We start from the raw sequence: 21,615 nt of genomic DNA, 5'->3' as shown, positions 1-21,615 counted from the left end.
CACAGCCTCCCGACGAGGCATAATGAAAAGTAATGATACCCTACGTTTGAATACTGCTTTACATCAGGTTTTGAAAGCCCCTTTTACTTTAAGATCATTCGCTAACATGACCCAGATCCTAAGCTTCCCTCAACAAATATTTAAATTTCATAAAGTGAGAGAGAGCAAGGGGGCTTATTATTATAAGGCTGTGGATGTATGGCCCCACCTTGGAGTTACATATACTCATTCTATGCACATAACCAACCACCATGAATGAGAGAGGAGCGTGAGCGATTATTTGGTGAATTCAGGCTGGATTTTTTTTCAGCTGTGAATTACGTGTAGGGGATGAGTAAGATTTGTGTCACACAAAACAATGAAAATCTACCAACAGAGAGTAGAGATTGTTTCTTTGTTATCTGAATCCTTAGGGTACAGGACTGCACAGTACACAGCAGGTGCTTAATAAAGTCTTTTTGATTGATGGATGAAGTTTTTGGCCCACAGCTGAAAAAAATACTTCCCTGTAACAATACAAATTTTTCTTTCCAGAAATATAAAGGGGAAAGGAATAAAAGTTAGAGGGGAAGAAAAAAGTATAGTATTGTTTCCTATTCTACCAGCCACTCAAAAGCTTAAAGATACTAGGATTTAAATAAAATTAATTAATCTGCCTCAAAAGGAGATTCTAAAACCAGAGTTGAAATTGAAATTAGAGTCAAATTCTCTTGAAGCAATGTGTTATGAAATGAGATTGCTAACCATGTCAGCTAGTTAGTTGCTTCTTAAAAAGTAACAAAAAAGCATAACACCATGATGTGTGCTGCTTAGGTACATTAGTGGGGTATTAGGTTTTAGTTTGCTTGTTTTTACTTTTAAATTGTCTGAAAATTATCTAATTGTTAAGGTTTCAAGGATCTGAACTATCCCTAGAGCAGAGTTTCTTAACATGAGATCTTTGTACTCATTTTATTTTAAGAAACTTATTTTGAACTCATCTAAAAAATATTTTGATAAGTGAATTTCAATATAATTGGTTTCTTTTGTAATCCTATACATTTAAAAACATTATTCTGAGAGACATCCATAGGCTTTACCAGACTGCCAAATGGGTTTATAACATAGAAAAAAGTTAAGAACCCTTGCCCCTAAAGAAGATTAAGATTCACGGCAATTTCAGAACTTAAAAAAAAAAAAAAAAAAAAAAAAAATTGGGGGGAAAAAACAATTTCAAAAAAAAAAAAAAAAAGGTGGGCAGAGAGAAGGGATCTCTCATTTCCTCAAGGAAAATAGAAAAGGACATTAAGTTTGGTTTGTAGTTTTTTTTAAAGTTTATTGTGCTTTTGGAAATGTTTTACATGATTTCACTTCTGATTGTTTACTGTCTGGGAGGGAGAGGGAAGAATAGAATTTGGAATTCAAAACTTAAAAAATATTAAAAAAAACTTTTAACATATAATGGGGAAATAATATATATACATATATATATACACATATATATTTATAAAAAATATAAATTCTCAATCTACAGAAACTAATTCTAACCAATTTGTGATGGCTTAGAGGTTGAAGAACTCCTAGACCATATTCCAGACATGACTCACCAGGCCTATTAACAACTAGATCCCCTAGGCTAAGTACAATTCTAGAAACGTCCTGTCAGCAAGTAAGGTTCACAGACAATAAAGCTCTGAAACCACACTGGTCTCAGTAGGAAAGAATACGGTCCAGGTTAAAAAACAAACATCCCTTAAAAAAATCTCTAAAAGGGACCAATTCCATTCTTTGATTGAACTGGAGTTTTATTGTTTCTAAAACTGCTTGAAATAGGTAGGGGTTGGAAATCTTGTTACACAGTAATTTCTGTTGTAACATAATTTGTTATGATCTTACCCTGTCCTGAAAGAGGAAAAAGCTAAATTAAATAAAAAACTAAAAATTTTTATTTATAATTTAATTAATTAAATTTATAAATTAGAGCTAATTATATGAATATATATATATATTTCCTTTTTATCTACCATCAATTTCTTTTTTAAGTTTCCAAAGACAATTTTTAAGAGTATGAAAAAAAATGCAATCCCCAAAGCCTTAGTTTCAAAAATACTTGGAAAAGCAGTATCACTGTGTTCTCACTGATGGAAGCGTCAAGCTAGCTATCACATCACAAGGCCAATCCCCTAGGATTTGTGTGGCATACACACATTTAACCTCTGACCAATAATGAGGTAAGCAGCATCATGTGATTTTTAGGCTTTGTGAATCCCTAGAATAGGCTGCTTTTCCCTCTTGTTTTCGCTTTGAAAGACAACCACCAAACATTTAAAAACTATGCCAAAGAGTCTGTTGATATTAGCTGAGCTACTTACCAATGAAATCAACCGATTTGTCTAACCATGGCAAAATTTTCTCACAAAAGCTGTCATTCACAGGCACTCGCAGGAAGTGAGACTCAGGGATGAAGTCAGGCTTTGGACAGGTATTGCTGGCATTTAATACATAACCAATCCCATTCTGTTGCATCAGCTCCTACACAAGGACGTCAATTAAAGATATTCACTGATGTGATCAGTTCGAAAGAGGATTGTTTAAAGCAATAATTACAATTATCTTTAGAAAAATTTTAAAATTATAATTATCTGTATTCTATAATTGAATCAGAGTTTATTTAATTAGTGAAATCTCAAACCTGGGCAAATGTCACTTAAAAGACCTGAGTACAGGTTGAAATGGTGTTTTTTTTAACATTAAATACCATTATTGTCATGTCTATTATTTTCACTGAAGACACACACAAATAATGAAAAAAAAATCCTTTAAATGTGTCCTCAAAGTATGAAATTATACTCAGACAGGTATACCCATATACCTTGAATTAGACATTCTCTTCTATCTCCTGCTCCCAGTCTGACCATACTGGTGGCAGGCTGGGTGGATGTTTCTAGGGGTGGAAAGATGCAAACAAATATCAAGGTAGGAGCTTCCATGTAACTTTTCAGCTCCCAAGTGATCTTCCCAAGTCCCCTGGCCTGGATTTTTAATAAGATCTTACAGTCATGAGATAGGTTGTAGTCTGAGTAGTCTCAGACGTAGTCTGAGTCCTTCAATCCACCTTCTACAAAACTGCCAAACTGATCCTCTCCAAAGCATAAATCTGACCGTGTCATTTATCCTACTCAAAACTTCCACTGCTTCCTATTTTTCTCTAGGATTAAATACAAAAATCCTTAGGCTGGAATGAATGATAACTCAGAAATATAGGGGCAAATATGTATAGAGAAAAAAATGAAGACAGGTGCCAAACAGCTCCTTAGGCTTAAGCTGAAGTAGGTGTCTGCCCAGGATAAATTAAACTCTTTAGTCCCATTTTCATGATATTATAAGGAACCACATAATAGGAACTAGCATAGATGTTTGAAAACAGTATACTGACCAATGAGGTATTTAGGGTCTATGAAAGAAAGAAAGTCAGTCAAGCCAACAAGCAATATTAAGTGCTTACTAGATGGAGGTACAATGATACACCCCTAGGAAATACTTATCACCTAATCAACAGACTCTAGGTATCCTTTGCATTTAAAACACATTATAAGGCAACAGAAGGACAACTAGATGGCATAGTGGACAGAGCACTGGCCCTGGAGTCAGGAGGACCTCAGTTCAAATTCGGCCTCAGATACTAACTGGCTGTGTGACCCTGGACAAGTCACTTAACCCTGTTTGCCTCAGTTTCCTCATTTGTAAAAATGATCTGGAGAAGGAAATGGGAAACCATGTAATGGCACATGATGTAAAGTTGAATCAGATTTTTCCCATTGAAACATTATTATAATAGTGTCTTATGTTACTGATATGTTACCTGATCAGAGTCACAGGTAGTGACAGTGAAGGTTGGCAGCTGTTTAGGGTATATACCACGTAAGGTGGGGTAAGAGGAACAAAGAGGACTTTTTTTTTTTTTAAACACTTTAGTATTTTGATGGTTGTGTGATCTCATCAGTGTAGTAGTCCACCCACTAGTGCAGACCACAACCTATCCAAATTTTGAAAATCACAAAATCCCATTGTTGGCAGGGGCCACAAAGGCCATCTGGTCAACCAGTACCTGAAAAGTAATCCCCTCTACATTGTAACAAACAAGTCACTTTGAACATCAGCAGAATAGAGAGAACCCACTTCTTCCAAGGCAGTCCAATCCACCTTACCATAGCTCGAAGTGATAGGAAATTGTTCTTTACATCAAGTCTAAAAACAGTTTTCCAACTTCCACCCAAAGCTCTTAGTTCTAAATAGGACAAAGCAGAACAAATCTTAAACCTCTTTTCCATGAAAGACCTTCAAAAACTTGGAAGACAGCTATCATCTCTCACATCCCAAGTCCCTTCCCCCTCATCCCCAAAATCCTCAAATCATGCTTTTTAAGTTTAATCCACATTATTTAACTTTTTCTCCATCACTTTCTTAAGTTTAGACCATTAACAAAATAATCAGTAAGGCCCAGATTTGTAGCATTCATGATTTCTGATACATGAATGCTCACACTGAACAATTAGTTCTTAGCAATTTGAGCTGGCTTCAGCATACCTCTGCTTTCAACCATTACTCATACAGCACAAAGTCACAGCTCTTAATCAACCCAAGTTGCCCTCCTCTGGTCACTCTGCAGTTTATCAATGTCCTTCCAAAAAGATGGTGCCTAGAGCTGAACCCAGTACTCAAGACGTGGTCTAAGGTTAGGATATACATAGGATACATCACATCTCTCTGGTGCTGGTCACAATGTCTCTTTTAATGTTGTTTAAAACAGAATGAGCTTTTTAATTTCTCTTTCCTGAGAAAATTGAGGCCATCCAATAAGAGCTCCCTCTTCTCCCTACCTCTTCATCTCAAAATTCCTTGACATTGTCTCCCTCTCTCTCTAATAATGAGGTGATCCTTCTCCTTGCCAAGGTCAGCCCCTCTTACATATGCCCTTGATTACTATCCCCTCCCATTTTCTGCAAAAGACTGTTCCCACCTTCATCTCTTCCTCTCTGTAATCTTCAATTTCTTTTCAGCTAGTTTCTTCTCTGCCTTCAAAGATGCCCAGTCTCTCTCTCACATCCTTAAAAAAAATAATTTTTAATAGAAACCCCACCCCGTGATTTTGTCTCATTTTCCTTTTGCAACCAAATTCCTAGAAAAATCCATCCATGGACATGTTATCTCCACTTTCTCTGTTCTAACCCTTCAACCCTTTGCTCTCACTTCTGACTTCATAATTCAACTAAAATTGCTCTTTCGAAAGTTACCAATGATCTTTTTTTAAATTTTTTTTTTCAATTAATGAAATACAAATTCTCTCCCTCCCCTGACTTTGGACTGAAAGAGGAAAAACAAGACCCTGGTAACAAATATGTATAGTCCATGAAATGAATTCCCTCACTAGCCATGTCCAAACTAACGATCTCTTAAGTGTCAAATCTGATGGTTTTTGTTCAACCCCATTCTTCTTAAATCCTCTTCTACCTTCAACACTATTGACTAACCTCTCTTCCTGGATATTTTAACACAAATGTTCTCTGAGCAATGCCAAATAACTGTGAACCTTAGAAAAGCACAATTTCCAACACTTTTAAAATATTAATTTTCATAAATAGACCTATTTTTATATAAGAGAATTCTATTATTCATGGCACAATGAAGATCTCTTTACAAATTCTTTGTAATTCTTTCATATTTTTACTCCAATATATCTAAAGGCAAAGTCTCATTTTAATCTGGATCACAAAATTCACAAGTATTCTGAAGCTATTTTAATAGACATCTTTGAGAAGATGGGGAGATAAAACAACTTGATAGCTTTCTGAGAAAATTATGAAGGGACACTTAACTTTGATGCCAGTTTTTTCTTACAGAAAATTTTTCTTTAACAAATTTGTGGCAGAAGTCAAATTATTTGTTCCTACTTTTGTTCATGATTAGGCTATCAAAATAGTCTAGGTGACCTGTCATTAGGCACATACCAATGGCTACAAATGCTGTAAGTAATGAGAGAGGTTCATCAATCAACTAGCATTTATTACTCAACTACTAAATGCCAAAGACAAAAGTACACATCGTTAATGTTGAGGACTGCCTGTACATATGTAAAGGGTCTTAGTCTTTGGAGCTATACCAGACCCATATTCTTAATACTGCTGTCTTATCCCTTTCCATGATAATACCACTCTTTCTTCATATGAAGGAAATCTTAAATGTATGAAGGTACATCCTGAGTGAAGAAAATCCGATAAACAAAAATCTCATTTACAAAACTGATCAATGAGAAGGAGGCTATTTGTTTCACAAAAGAATTTTTTGCTTTACAAAAAACATTCACCTTTAAACATAGCTCCTCAGTTATATTTAAATGTTTACTTCCTTGAATCACGAAGTACTTGGCAACAGCAGGGTTGGATTGGGGAAGAGGGAGAATGAGAGGCTAAAATTAACTTTCTGAAGATTAAGCAGATAATAAAGCATCTCTGAAATCACCATGAAATTCAAAAGATGGAGTCTGATTTATAAAATGATTTATTTTATATTTGTTATATAAATAAGAAAGTCACATATATACTACATGTATATAGACACAATTTAAAATGATTGAAAAATTACTACTTATAATTAAACATGACTTGGTCTCAATATGTGATCTCAACAGCACAGTGGAGTGGAAAGAACAATGACTTTAGAGAGACCTACCTTAGAATCTGGGCTCTAACTACTAACAACTGACCATCATTTAACCTCTCAGAGCCTCACTTTCCTCATCTGTAAAATGGGGGTAATAATGTCTGCACTACTTACATCATGAGGTTTTTCTACATAAAGCTTTTCATAAGTTTTAAAGAGCTATTTAAAATGGCAGTTATCATTATCTTTCCATTCCTCCAAGACAGGCTGAGTGGCATAGCAGACAGAGGTCTGATCTTGGAGTTGGAATTTCTAAGGTCAAATCTGTGTAACTATGTCACCAAGTCACTTATCTCCTCAGTGTCCTAGGAAGTTTTCTAAGACTATGAGTCACAAAGAAGGTACTGCCCTGCACTGGTAGAGGGAGTTTCCATACCATGACTTCCTTGTACTGATGAAATCACAGGTCTGACAAGTGCCTTCCCCCTAAAAGTCTGTCCATCTATTCTTTTGGCTATATCGGTCTGAATTAGTTCATCTACCTATGCAGCTGTCTGTGTGCATGTTATTTGTATGCATTTATATAGGGGTGTGTGTGTGTATATGTATGTATGTGTGTTAGCGGTTTATTTCCAGAACCAGGTAGAACCATGAAAGACGTTAGTGTGATTTACTTTATGTGACTATGGAAAGACAGATGGTGGTGCAATGGAAAGAGTGTGGTACCTGGAGTCAGGAAGACCTGAGTTCAAATCCAGCTTCAGACACATTAGCTGTATGACCTTGGGCAAGTCACTTAACCTCTGCCTGACTTAGTTTTCCTCATACGTAAAATGTATATAATAACAGCAGTATCTACCTCCCAAGGTCATAATGAGGATAAAATGAGATAATATTTTAAAAAATTAAAGTACTATATAAATGTATCTTCTCCCTCTTCTTTTTACTTCTTCCTCTTTATTTATTATTTTTTGGTCCTAAGCTAGGTAGGATTTCATCCATGTAGGAAATTCCCACTGTAGAAACCCCTTCCACAGATACTTATCAACAATGTGTCTATAAATTATAGTCTTAAGAAAAACTGGGGGCAGCTAGGTGGCGCAGTGGATAGAGCTCTGACCTTGGAGCCAGGAGGACCTGAGTTCAAATCCAGTATCAGACACTTGACACTTATTAGGTATGTGACCCTGGGCAAGTCACTTAACCCCAACTGCCTCACCAAAAAGAAAAAAAAAAAAAAAACCTGATTGGTACACTGAATGATTAGTGAATTTGCCTGTGGTCACAACGCTAGTATTTGTCAGCAGCAAGATAACAACTCAAGTGTTCCCTGACTTCAAGAGCAAGATTCCATTCACTACGCCACAATGCTTTCCCTAGGTCCTACTCAGAGATGGATATTAACAAGCTCTTACTGAAAGGGGACACTGAACTCACAAATACAAGCATGTGCCTAAGGACCAACACAGCAGCCATTATCTTAGGGTAATCAGCAGGGCTGGAAATGTTAAGAAGGCAAGATACAGATGATGGGGTCAAGGGAAGACACAGGGGAAAGCCAAGAGGATTTGTAGGCAAGGAGCCGGCAGTAAACAGGGAGAGGCTGAAGATAAGAGAGGTAGGGATCAATAGGGCAAGCTTAAGGTGGGAGGGGCTGGCATCAAAGGCAGAGTCAAGTTTCTTCATCTTAGCAAAGAGAAGGGTGATGTCACAGCATGAGACTGGAACAAATGAGCAGAGGGTGTGTCGTTTGATATATGAGGAGAGTGGATAATAGATGGCCTCATACACCTTAGGAAAATAAGAGGTGAAGTCATCTGCTAATAGGGAAAGGGATGGAGGGTGAATCTGAGGACTGGAGTAAAAATAAGAAGGTTCAGAAGAGACGACAGGGTATCCCAGCAGGCAGAAGTGGGAACAGCGAATAGTTGCAAAGGAACAAATTTAGACTTGATTTTAAGGAAAAACGGCCCAACGACGAGAGCTATTCCAAGAGCGGAAGGGACTGCCTAAGTTGGTTCCTCCGTAATGGAGATCATTGAGGAAAGGCTGAACGGTCACTTTTCAGGTAGAACATAGAGGGGAAGGAATCTTAGTGAGGGCCAAGTTAGCTTCTGTGGTTTCTTCCAATTCAGATTTTGTGAGTCAATTACTGATGATTATGAGGACTGACATGTAGCAGCGAGGGCCGAGTTCAAGGCTGTAGCGGCCCCCAGAACACATATGCAGCATTCATTAAGAATAGTACCTTTGAGGGGCAGGTAGGTGGCACAGTGGATAGAGCACCAGCCCTGAAGTCAGGAGGACCTGAGTTCAAATCTGGCCTCAGACCAAACACTTGACACATACTAGCTGTGTGACCTTGGGCAAGTCCCCCCATTGCCTCACAAAAAAACACAAAAAACAAAGAATAGTACCTTTGTAATGCTCTGCGATAAATATCTGTTCTATTTTATTTCTCTGAATCAGAGGGAGTCTTCCAAGCAAACCAACAGGATAAAAAAAAGATATCAATCAAGCCTTTTCTGAATTTTGGTAGGGGAAAAATTGGCCTCTTTATACAGAGACTCAAAGGCTTCAGCGTGGAGGTAACATGTATGCTACTGACATTATAGTTAGAGATGATCAAATCAAACAATAGATAAGGAGCCCTGGCATGACATCAGCTCCCCCCAGGGTCTTTCCCTCTTGCCTAGCCCACCTGTAGTCATTTCTGATAGGCTGGGATGGTGTCCTGCCAATTGTGGCTACTACTCTACTCAGATTCCCGGGGGGTGTGACTCTAGGGTGGGGATCATGTACTCCTCAGCAGGGTAGATTGTCTACCCCCACTAGCATGCTTCCCATTTATACAAAATCAGTTATAAAGACACCATTGGCTCTTAAACATAAAATATTTACTGAATGAGAAGGCAAAAACAAAGCCTACAGAGTTCACCCATAAACCTAGGTCATATTACACACACACACACACCCACACACACACACACACACCCACACACACCCACACACACACACACCCCCCCCTAGGAGACAGATAGATGTATCAGGAAAACCATGTCCCTAGCTAGAGCAACTGGTTGCTCTGGACTGTAGGCTTTGATATCCTTGATCTTTTTAGAAAACAGTTTTGTATCACACACTAACCACTGGGCAAAACTGCTATAGCTGGTCCTGTTCCAGCCCTCACAGCTCTCCTACTACTCCTCTGCTTTTCAACTACTCTCAGGTGGCTGAAACAACGTCAAGTTCTGTCTAGCACACAGACTCCCTTAGCAGGGCGCTGAGAAAGTGTCACACTGTTTAAGCAAAACTCTAACAGCCTAACTTCCACCAAAACAACTAAACGCCTGGCTTTCCTTTTGTCCTCTCTTAAAGGGCAGTAAAGGGGGTATAATTTACTTCTAGGGAAAAAAAATGAACTGAAAGAACATGACTAAACTTGGGAGAGTAGAATTATCCTATGTTATGATACCATGACATCAAAAGACTCAACATCCCAAAAAGATCATGAAAAATAATCAAGAGACTTTCTGCATTCTGAAACTCCATGAAATTTCAGTCAATAATGATAATCGCTAACATTTCCATAGAGCTTACTATATGCCAGGCACTGTGTGAATTGCTTTACAATTATTATCTCACTTGATCCCCACAGCAATCCTGGGAGGTTGGTGTTATTATAATCCCTATTTTACAGATGAGGAAACTGAGGCAGGCAGAGGTTAAGTGACTTGCCCAAAGTTACACCACTAGTAAGTGTCTGAGGCTGCATTTGAACCCAGGTTGCCTGACTTCAGGCCTTGTGCACTATGGCGCCACCTAACTGCCTATAAAAGTAACAGGTCAATGACCAAAAGTTGTCTCTTGACAGCTACCAAAAGATGCTCTCAAAGTACCCACCTTGTTGAGGACATCTCGCTGGCAGCCGAGATAAAGATTCGGAAGAATTCGGGTTGGCCCAGTGTTGGTGACAGGTAAGCAGGGCTGGGAAATGCAGGTAGGCACTAAAGAAGATTTTCCTTCACAGAGGTCGGGGAAGCAACGGGAGAACTCGTCAAACCCACCTGGGAACAAACATTTTTTTCGTCATACAAGGGTTATACCACGCACAAAGATGAAGTCTGCCTTCTGGGGACCATTACACTAAAACTGTTTTGAAAAGGAAAAAAAAAATCACACAGAAGTGAGTTAATTTACTGAATTTATTTCCTTTCCTAGTGCTGCTAAATTTAACCTGTGAACTGGCACCGAGTCCAGCATGTTTATAAGTATATGAAGAAATACCGTATCATACTATTTTTTATTCTGAACTTAAATTCCCACAAAAAAGCATTTCCATATACACAGAATACAAAAAAAGAGGATTCTATACGAAACTGACTCTTCATTTCATACTACTCGATTTTTTAAAAGTATGTAATAAATTCTACCTATACTTTCTAAATTTTTTTTTTAAATTAAATTTTATTTTTTCCTCCATTTTTAAACTACCTAGTGGCCTGTCTCTGCACTCTGTGCATGTCACCTCTCTGTCAGGAGTTGGGTAACACGCTTCGTCATAGGTCTTCTGAAGACATGGTTGATTACTGCTTTAATCAGAGTTATTAAGTCTTTCAAAGTTGCTTTTCTTTACAATGTTGTTCTCTGTATAATTATCCTCCTAGTTCTGCTCTCTTCACCTTCCCCAAGATTTTCTAAAATTCTCATGTCATTTTTGACAGTTCAATAATATTCTATTATATTCATATACCACAATTTGTTCAGCTACTCCCCAACTGTCTAAGAGGCTACCCAAGGCAACATCTTAGATTTCAGTTCTTCCTCTTTACCCCTTCAGAATTAGGAAGTTTATTTCCTTTGTGACTATTCACTCTCCTACAGTATCCATCTTTTAAATACCCAGAAAAAATACTTAAAGTATTTTGTTTCTTTAATATAGTAGCTCTGAATTCTTCCTATTGTTAATTTTCCTGGGTAATTTACATTTATGATTGCTCAAAATACAGTATCCAGGCTTTTTTTTTTTTTTGGTTAAATAATGGTTTTCAGGGAGTCCAAGTATTCTTAAATGATCTCTCCCTGATTCATTTTCCAGGTCAATTTTTTTAAAAATATCAGATTGCTTACATTTTTTAATTTTGTTCTGATATTTCTTGTTTGTCTCATGGAGTCGATTTCATTTTGGTTCAGGGAGTTCCTTTCTTGGGTAAGGTCTACCATTGTTGTTCTAAGGTACTTATTCTCCTTCCAATTCTTTCCTCAAAAGTTTTTATCTCATTTTTAAAAATGTTTGGCTGCATTTATTCTAGGTATTCATGTAGTCCTTTTAGGAAATATAGGGTGTTGGGTGGATTTTGTGAGACAATCAGGGTTAAGTGACTTGCCCAGGGTCACACAGCTAGTAAGTGTCAAGTGTCAGAGGTTGGAATTGAACTCAGGTCCTCCTGACTCCAAGGCTGGAGCTGCCCCCAGAACTAGATTTTAAATAATTTTTAATACCAGTTGGTGTTTTCTTTAATTTACTCATCCTTAGATTCCAAATTGGGGCTTTGTGCCCAGCTAATTCTCCACACATGGCAGCACTTTCAGATGGGGTAGTTGGCCCTTGGTCTCCCTGTGGGTCCCTTAAGTTCCTGTGTTGATTTCCTTCTCTTGGGGGTTAGTTCTCACCTTCAGGGCTCTCTCTGGCATTTCAGGACAGAGTATTCAGGACATTAGGGATTACAAAGCCCTAGGGTCTAGGATGTCCAGATTTGAGCACTATGTCATCCAGCCGCTCTTCACTGTGTAGGCTGGTCCTACTACTAGGTGCTAGAGGAAAAAGCGCTAGGGGAAAGGGCAAAGATATAGATCCTCTCCTATTACCCTTGGGCTTTTCTGACTGACTTTTTGTGTAGGGCTAGGGTGGAAAATGGCACTTGCTGAAGTTTCTCATTGGATCACTTGATGGGTATTTGATCTGGTGAGAACTTTTAAGATTTTACTAGAGTAGGTATAGGGGAACTAGCCAGCCTGCCTCCAGTTCAGGGGATCATCTTGGCAGGAAGTCCTTCTACAACACTCCTGACTTACATTCATTGCTTCAACCCCTCCTTCCCTCCAATCAGCATTTGTTTATGGGATCAAGAGGAAACCCTAAGTAGAGTTAAAAATTGATATCAGTCACATACACATAAACATGTAGCTATAATCTGAATTTATTGCTGATTCTATTGCTTCTTCAGAAAAATGTGAATAAAATCTAGTTCTAGAATGAAAACAAAAAATTTCCCACTACAACATTAAATTTTGTATTTCAAAGATGCAGGCAGATATACTTGGGTCTTACTTCCATAACCTTGTTTTCACCCACAAATCTAGAAAGAGTATGTGGAGGGAAAGGGGGTTGGAGAGAGAAGAAAATAGAAAGTTAAGTATTTGGGATTCCCCTGGCAGTCAGTCAAGATTACCATAATCACCACTGATACCCCTGCTCTTGTGTTCACATTGCAAGGTACTTCAGAAGAGTGTTGACAGATCCTAATTACTTAAAGTACACTGTAGCCTGGTGGGAAGGTTTGTGCACTAGAAATCAGGAAAATGGAATTCTTTCTAATTCTGTCTCTGAAGTGATCTGCTCTGTGACTTTAGTTAGGAAGTATTATGAGGCTTGTTTTTTTCCTCATCTACCAAAAAGAACTAGCAATACCTGTCCATTCAATACTATAACTGACTGCTATGAAAATAAACTATATTTCAGAAGCATTCTAGGGAGGGAAGAGATGGGGAGAAAATCTGGAACTCAAAATCTTCTGGAAGTGAATGGTGAAAACTAAAAATAAATAATTTTGAGAAAATGAAAAAAATAAAATAAAGGAAGCCTAAAAAATTTAAAAAACAAAAGGTTAAAAAAAAAGAAGCATTCTCAACTATATCAGATGATAAAGGTAGACAAGGTCTTCATTGAGTTTCTGGATACAGCATTATGTTTTGAAAAGTTTGAACCATAAATATATGGATTATATAGTAATTGACTAGAAAAGCAATGTCTTTGCATTGTGTTTTTTAAAGCATTTCTCAGCAGTGGCTCTAAGGTGCTCATTCAGTTCATAAAAGTCTGGATTTTCTCTTCTCCAAGAGTTGCAGTCTGCTAGATTCTTCATGATTAAGAACCCTATACCTTAATATGCTTGACATCCTAAATAACACAGCATTCAATTCATCTTCCTGGAAAACAGTGACAAGTAATAGTGTTAAAAGTGAGACAGCACTAACTGCATTATTAATATAAATGTGTAAATCTATACCATGTCTGGGCAGATACCATACAACCAAATAAGAGTCTTGCAGTGGATTCTGACCTTTTAGTCTATGCTCTTCTGGAAACGAGGCACGCAGAAATGTTTTTTTTTTTCCTTCCCTCTGGAAGGGCAATATTACATGACGGATAGAGCTCTAAATTTGTTGTCAAAAATCTTACTTCATAAACTTGTCAGCTGGGCAAGCCACTTCACCAATTAAAACCTTAGTTTCCTCATCTTTTAAACAGGAATATCATTTGTACTATGACCTCAGAGGGTTATTACAAAAGTGCTTTGCAGACCTTAAAGTACTATATAAATGTGAGTTTTTATCATGTGTAAAATTACAGACAGGACTATCCCACTGACAAACTGTCTCTCACCTGTGAGATTATCAGATTTTCTCTTACGTACCTAAGCACCTAAATGCTCAACTATGATTAGAGTTATAGCTCATCAATTTGTAAAAGGTATTAATATTAGTACTGCCTCCAGACTCTCCCCAATCCATTCCACCCTATGCACATTTGCCAAATGTGATTTTCTTCAAGTGCAGTCTGACCATGTCACTCCCTTACTCAATAAACTCCAAAGACTCTTATTACCCTACATTCAAATATAAATTCCTCTGTTTAGATTTTTGTTTGTCTGTTTTTGTTCTTCCAGTGAGGCAATTGGGGGTAAGTGACTTGCCCAGGGTCACACAGCTAGTGAGTATCATGTGCCTGAGGCCAGATTTGAACTCAAGTCCTCTTGACTCCAGGGCCGGTGCTCTATCCACTGCGCCACCTCTGTTTAGCTTTTAAAGCCCGTCACACCCTGGCCTTGACCTCCTTTTCCATCCTCCATGTATTATTACTCCCTTTCGTACGTGTTCTAGGTCAGCCAAAATGGCCTTTCTGCTTGCTGGGTTGCTCACATATGACATGACATTCCATTGGCTATATTGCTACCTCTGCCCTGGCTGTCCTCCTGTTCCTGGGACACTCTCCGTCCTCCACTCCAATTACTGACCTCCCTGGCTCTCATTAAGTCCCAACTAAAATCTCACCTTCTACAGGAAGCCTTCACCAACCAACCCTTCTTAATTCTAGTACCTTCCCTCTGTTAATTATTTCCTATTTATCTTTTTTAAATATATAAATGTAGATATTAATGTACATAGACATATACACATATAACACATATATATTAGATAAAGAGAGAGAGAGAAAAAGCACGCTTACTTTATATATATTTGCCTGCATGTTGTCTCCCCCATTAGACTGTAAGCTCCTTGAGGGCAGGGGCTCTCCTGTGCCTCTTTTTGTATCCCTGGCACTTAGAACAGTGCCCGGTACATAATAGGCTGATGTTTAATCAATGTTTATTGACTGACTGTTGCTCACAAATGACATTCCATCTACTGTATATAAGCCTTTGTACTGGTCATCCCCTCATACCTGGAATATATTCCTACCTTGTCTCTAACTATTGGAATTTCTCACTTCCTTTAAAACTCTGCTCAAATGACACCTTTTACATGAAGCTTTTCCTGATTCCCCCCAGCTATTAGTGTCCTCCCTCTCCCAAATTATGTTTTATTTATTTTGTATATTACTTATTGCATGTTATTTCCCAGCAAGGCAGGTAGGTGGTACAATGGATAGAGCATCGATAGGCCTGGAGTCAGGAAGACTCACCATCCTGAGTTCAACTCCAGCCTCAGATACTTACTAGCTGTGTGACTCTGGACAACTCATTTAACTCTGTCTGCCTCAGTTCCTCGTCTTTAAAATGAGCTGGAATAGAAAATGGCAAAACAGTCCACTATCTCTGGCAATAAAACCCCAAATGGGGTCACAAAGAGTTGGACACAATGGAAAAATGACTGAACAACAATAAATTTACCCAACAGAATGTAAGTTCTTTTTGGGGGCAGGAGGGGGGGGAGAATCAGTTTCAGTTTGTCTTTTAATATCCAATACCTGGTGTACTTGCTAGCACATAGTAGATATAAATACTTGATGATTGGTTGAAACTAAAAATTATTTCAACAAGTAGTTGCTTTGCTTCTATACAAGTAACAAACATGAAGTGACCAAGGATTTGATTCATCAGATGTAGCATGTAGAATTCCAGATGGCCACAAACTCTGAAATGATTCTGTTTTCTACACACACACACATACAGCAACACAGTCCCATCTCAGTCAGTAACAATCTTTTCCTTCTCCCTCTTGGAATTCACTCAGCATGAGGAGCTGAGTTCAAATCCTAGCTGGGTGAATGAATGCTCTTGCGCAAGTCATCTTAATTTTTCCATGCCTAGGTTTCTTTACCTATGAGACGAGGTCTCATCTAGCTTTAAATCCTACAAATGGAGTTTGTTATTGTCTGTTTTAATCATCTCTGTCTGGGTCTTAGTCTCCAACTAATGAGAGTCTTATCTAAAATGGTGTATCTTTCCCCCTGTGCCTACCACAGTGCTGTGAACACAACAAGTGCTTAATAAATGTTCAATCACCCCAAAATTCACATAATTACAAACTTTGATAGCTGGAAGGGACCTCAGTGGCCGTCTATTCCAAACCATACACAAAAGGAGTTTTCCTACTGCCACATACTCCCCCAGTGGTCAGCCAACCTCTGCCCAAAGACCCGTAGGAAAGAGGAACCCCCTCCCCCCTTTCTCTCAGTAGGCTGTTCCACTTTTGGACAGCTCTAATTGTTGGGAATTTTCTTCTGGATATCAAGCCCAAATGGCCTCTTTGCTCCAGGGGTCTGGCCTCTAAAGTCAAACAGAATAAATCTAATCTCTCCTTCACATTACAGGCCTTCAAATATGTGAACAACTGTTATGCTCCCCCGGAGTTTTCTATTCTCCCAAACTGCACATCGCCAGTTCCTTCAAAGGATCCTCCAATGGAATTCACATCCAGGTCCTTGACCATCCACCCTGGTTGTCCCATTATGAATACTCTAAAGCTTCTCCATGTCCTTCTTAAACTGCAGGGCCCACAACACAGAGGGACTGTTAAGTCCTGATTCCTCTCTTAATGATGCACACGTTTGCACAGGTTTTCCTGGCTGCCATATTTACGGGCAGCTGGGTGGTAGTGTGAACAGAATGCTGGGCTTGGGAGTCAGGAAGACAAGAGTTCAAATCTTGCCTCAGTCACTGAATAGCTGCATGACCCTAGGCAAGTTACTTTACCTCTCTTAGCTTCAGTTTCCTCCTCTGTACAATGAGAATAGCAGCACTTACCTCACAGGATTGTTGTGAGGATCATGTACTATGACCTATGTAAGGCACTTTGCAAACCTTAATGTACTATACAGATGCTAGCTATTATGATATAAATGCTAACTAACTATATCACAATGTTGATTTAACCTGAACCTTTAACACACTAAAATCCCTAAATCTTTTTTCAAGCAAACGGCTATCTAATCATGCCTACCCCATCCTGCATTTATGAAGCTGATTTTGTGTTAAGATTCCTCCCTGGGTGCTGACTGGCTGTCTTAGAATCAATTAAGCAAACAAATTTTCCCAGCTTCTGACTGGCCCTTTTAATAAACCCCACAGTCAGATCTTAGCTCTTTCCATTATAACTTAATTTAATTTGTTTGGTATTTAACTTTTCAAATTCTAGAGCTTTGATGTCTTCTCTCACCACATTTTTTTTCATTATTTCCTAACTGGCTCCAAAAAATTTCACAAGACAATATCCTTCTAAAAACTCAATAAAAGAAAAGGAAGAAGAAAGTTACAAATGAAAAAGAGAAGCCAAATAACAACCCAAGTAGGTTCAACTCGATAGCCACAAGCAGCTATATTTGTATATTCTTGGATGACAAAAAGAAAAAGCATTTATTTAGCATGTATTGTAGATATAAAACAAAGCAAAGACAGTCCCTGCTAGTCAGTCAATCAACAAGCATTTATTAAGCACTTATGTGACTGGCATTGTGCTCAATGCTGGGGATAAACAATGAGGCAAAACTATGGTTTTAAGGAGTTTACCTTCCAACAGACAGAGACATCAGAAGGGAACGGGTGGTGGTAGTGGGAAGGGGGCAGGTTACAGGAATAGTGAGGAGGACCATATGGGAGTAGACCGCTACACCTTTTCCAGGAACAGTGACAGTTTCGGTTTGATAAGGGTTCCAGAAATAGAAGGTAGGGAGAAGGATAAGTGTATAGCAGTAAGGTTCTGGATGAAGCTATTCAGAAGATGGTAAATGAGGAGAGAGTAAAATAACGCATGGCTTAAGTTGCCTGAAATAATGGGTCAGGAAATCATCCACCAGGACAGCGGGGGCCCCAGGGAGAAAATTCTGGAGATGAAAGTGTTTATTTATACAAAAACAACAACTCTAGTGTATGGCTTCTGACAATGACGGTTGAGGAGTAACCACCATTCTTCTGGCCCATGAAATAACGTTCCTCTCTCTTCTTCCTCACTTCCTCCCTACTACATTATTTTTCCTTCCTCTCAGAAAACCAAGAAAATCAATCAATCAACAAAACAGGAAAATGTTCTCACTAACTCCCTCTCTAACTTTTTAGAATAGTAGGACTCTGAAGGAAAACTTATCCCTTTCTTCCCATTAGAATGTAAACATTCCATTTAGCTCCTTTCCATTGTTCAAACCTTTTCAGATTTCTTTTGATGACTATTTTTGCCTTGTCTCCCTGGGCACTGACCCATCAGGAGTGATTCTGTCTCTGGCTTACATTCTCACAGGCCAAAGTCAGAATTTAGCGTCAGGCACCCTGTTATTTAAGCTGGTGCTGTCACGCAATGCCTCGGTTTAAAGCACAGCCTAGTCTCAGGTCCATTTGTGAAAGTCAGTTTTGGTTTCCCTCGGACACTTGCCTCTGGCAGCTTCTCAGTCATTTACCAGTGCTCATGATAACTTCCCTGGTGTGGCTCCTCCCTGACTTCAGCACTCTCCTCCCACACTACCGCAAGTTTCCAAGAATATCTATGCTCCTGCTGGCTTCCCTGGAGAGACCCCTCTACTGACCTATGCTGGCTTCTGGTTATCTTTCTGTGCCATTCTGGCCTAGATGTAGGCATTTGCCAATTCTTTTAGGTTTTCTTTGTCTTTGGTCTTTCTAGAATCTTCTCCTAATATGTACTAAGGTTGATAGGGGAAAAAAGGGCCTCTCTCTGACCTTTCACATTGCCATCTTAACCACAAGTCAAGAAATCTGCTTTTTCCATCACCTGCAGCTCCCATTGTATCCCTCCTCCTTCTATCTCCCAGAGGACTATCCCTTATAAAGAGAGGGGGAAAAAAAAATTCAGCAAAACCAAGCTTCATATAAAAGAGGTCTAACATTCAATAAAGTGTTAGTGGAAGAATGCGTGGTCTTGCATCTCTTCTTTGAGCTCAAGGCTGGTCCCTAGGGTTTCAATGCATTCCATTTCAATTATTTTGTTACTTTGATCCTCCCCACTGACATAGTTGTAGAAATTATGTTTCCTGTTTTCCTGGTCTGCGTTTTTCTCTTCTCATCAGTTCATCTAAATCTTCTAATATGAATAAATGTAAAGTTCTGTATGTGGTTTCAAAATCCAACTTCACAAATACAACAAAAGAGACATGGATTGAATATAGCTCCTATGAAACAGCTCTAGGAGAGCTAACAAAACTCAGGTCTAATACAAGGGACAATTATCAAAAGATACTGTCAAAGTTAAAGCACATATCCTTCCTATCTGTTAATAGTCAGTAAACAGCAAAATGGAAAGTGACAAGTGACAACCGTCATATTCACTCTGTTAAGTAGTTTTGTTAAAAACTGTTTTCAGAGAATGAAATTGGTGGTTGGGTTTGGGGGAAAATCTGTTGGGCCCAAACAAAATATGGCACTTGGGACGTCAGCCCTCACTATATGTAGCTGGCATATTCATCCTGGCCATTTGGCAGCCTACTCTTTCACCCTGCCTATGAATGAAACATTAAAAATACACAGAAGGGCACAAGAAAAAAAGTTTTAGACGGGGACACAGACAAGCAAGCCATTCTGGGTACTATCTTGTTAAATTTAACATACACTTAAAAAATAAATCTTATGATGATTTTTTTTTTAAAAAAGGAAGGTCATAGTTAAGTAAGGTAGAAAATATCAAGAAGATGAAACCAAGATAGAAAGAAGACCGGAAAATATGACAAGTGGTTGAAAGCTGAGGCTGTTAAGACTGTGAAAGAGAAGAACTGGGATGATTGTAATAGGCATCAATTATTTGAAGGATGTCATGAGGAAAAGGGATTAGACTTTTTCTTTTGGCTCACAGAAGCAAGAATTAGAAGAAGCAGAGAATTTAATAATCAGGTCTCCCTATCCCAAAGCTGAACGGACTGCCTCAGGGGGCAGTGGACTCCTCCTCATCAAAGCCTTCAAGCACAGCTTTGAGGGGGATGTAAAAGTGAGGTAGAGGCTGGATGAGGTGGTCTCTTTCAGTTCTTAAGATTCTGGGGGGCAGCTGGGTGGCACAGTGAATAGAGCCCCGGCCTTGGAGTCAGGAGGACCTGAGTTCAAATCCGACCTCAGACACCTGACACTTACTAGCTGTGTGATACTGGGCAAGTCACTTAACCCCGAATGCCTCACCAAAAAGGAAAAAAAAAATTCTGGGATTCCCTACTTGGGTGCAGGATGGAGAAATTCCTAAAAATGTCTTCCCCTCTTTGAAAGACTTAAGAAACCCACATGCCATCCTCCCAAAAGCTTTGGCTTTGTAGTAGGTCTATAAATATTAGACACGTGAGGGGACCTCACAAGGACTCTGGTCAGGGGTACTTAAAATTAATGACAAAGAAGATTCATTAGTGGATTCAGATTTATAATGAATTTCTTTTAAGTTGCTTAGCTTATTTATAATAATAGACAGCATACAGACATATACATATATGTTTGTGTATATATATATAAACATATATGTATATATAGTGCTTTAAGGTTTGCAAAGTACTTAACAGAAATATAACACAATAATTATAATGATAGCTAACATTTATACAGTGCTATGTGTCAGGCACTGTGCTAAGTGCCTTAGAATTACTAATCTCATTTGATCCTAACAACCCTGGGAAGCAGGTGCTGTTATTATTCCCATTTTATGGATGAAAAAACTGAGGCAAACAGAGGTTAAGTGACTTGGTCAGTGTCACACAGCTAGTAAGTGTCTGAGGTCAGACATGAACTCAGGTCCAGACTCCAAGAACAGTAATAAATCTGCTGCAATACCTACCTGTTAAGTCAGTATCAGGCCTGAAAGGAGGTTTTTTTTGTTTTGTTTTGTTTAGTTTTTATTCCCTCTATCAGACAACACTACCTCCAGAAGAGATGAAATTCAAATTGGTTTACAGAGACAAAGCTGAAATGAATGCCATTTTCCCCAAATCTTAATTAAAAAAAGGTTTTATGGAAAATTTTACAAGAACTTAGCCAAGCAATGGTGTAATATCTGGAATAATGTTAGGTAACCTAACATTCTGAAGGAATCAGGGCACCACTGTTTTCTACACTAAGCCTCATTGAGTGTTCGAAGTCTACCTTTAAATGCCCCTAGCAATGGACTGATGTAACTTCCTAGGAAAGACACTATCTCAGGCATAACTAACTACATTTTCCTTGATGTTTATCTATGACAATGTTCCATTCTGCTGACATCCTCCTTCACTGACAATTTTTT

General features: G+C 38.6%; 1 protein-coding gene across 6 annotated transcripts in view; it reads right to left on the bottom strand.

Moving 5' to 3' along the window:
- Positions 1 to 21,615, bottom strand: part of DUSP16 (dual specificity phosphatase 16) — a 100,817-nt gene that overhangs the window by 9,539 nt on the left and 69,663 nt on the right. For all 6 annotated transcript variants that reach the window (XM_027856446.1, XM_027856445.1, XM_027856448.1 and 3 more), the window contains 2 exons: positions 10,543 to 10,706; positions 2,352 to 2,511 (listed from right to left, as the gene is read on the bottom strand). In XM_027856446.1, coding sequence (XP_027712247.1) covers positions 2,352 to 2,511; positions 10,543 to 10,706 — 324 coding nt within the window. The remainder of the gene's footprint in view (positions 1 to 2,351; positions 2,512 to 10,542; positions 10,707 to 21,615) is intronic.

Source organism: Vombatus ursinus, unplaced genomic scaffold (genome assembly GCF_900497805.2).
Source record: "Vombatus ursinus unplaced genomic scaffold, bare-nosed wombat genome assembly UNPS02011431.1, whole genome shotgun sequence".
Taxonomy (NCBI): Eukaryota; Metazoa; Chordata; class Mammalia; order Diprotodontia; family Vombatidae; genus Vombatus; species Vombatus ursinus.
The sequence above is the reverse complement of the archived record's forward strand: the minus strand, read 5'-3'. Positions and strand labels throughout refer to the sequence as shown.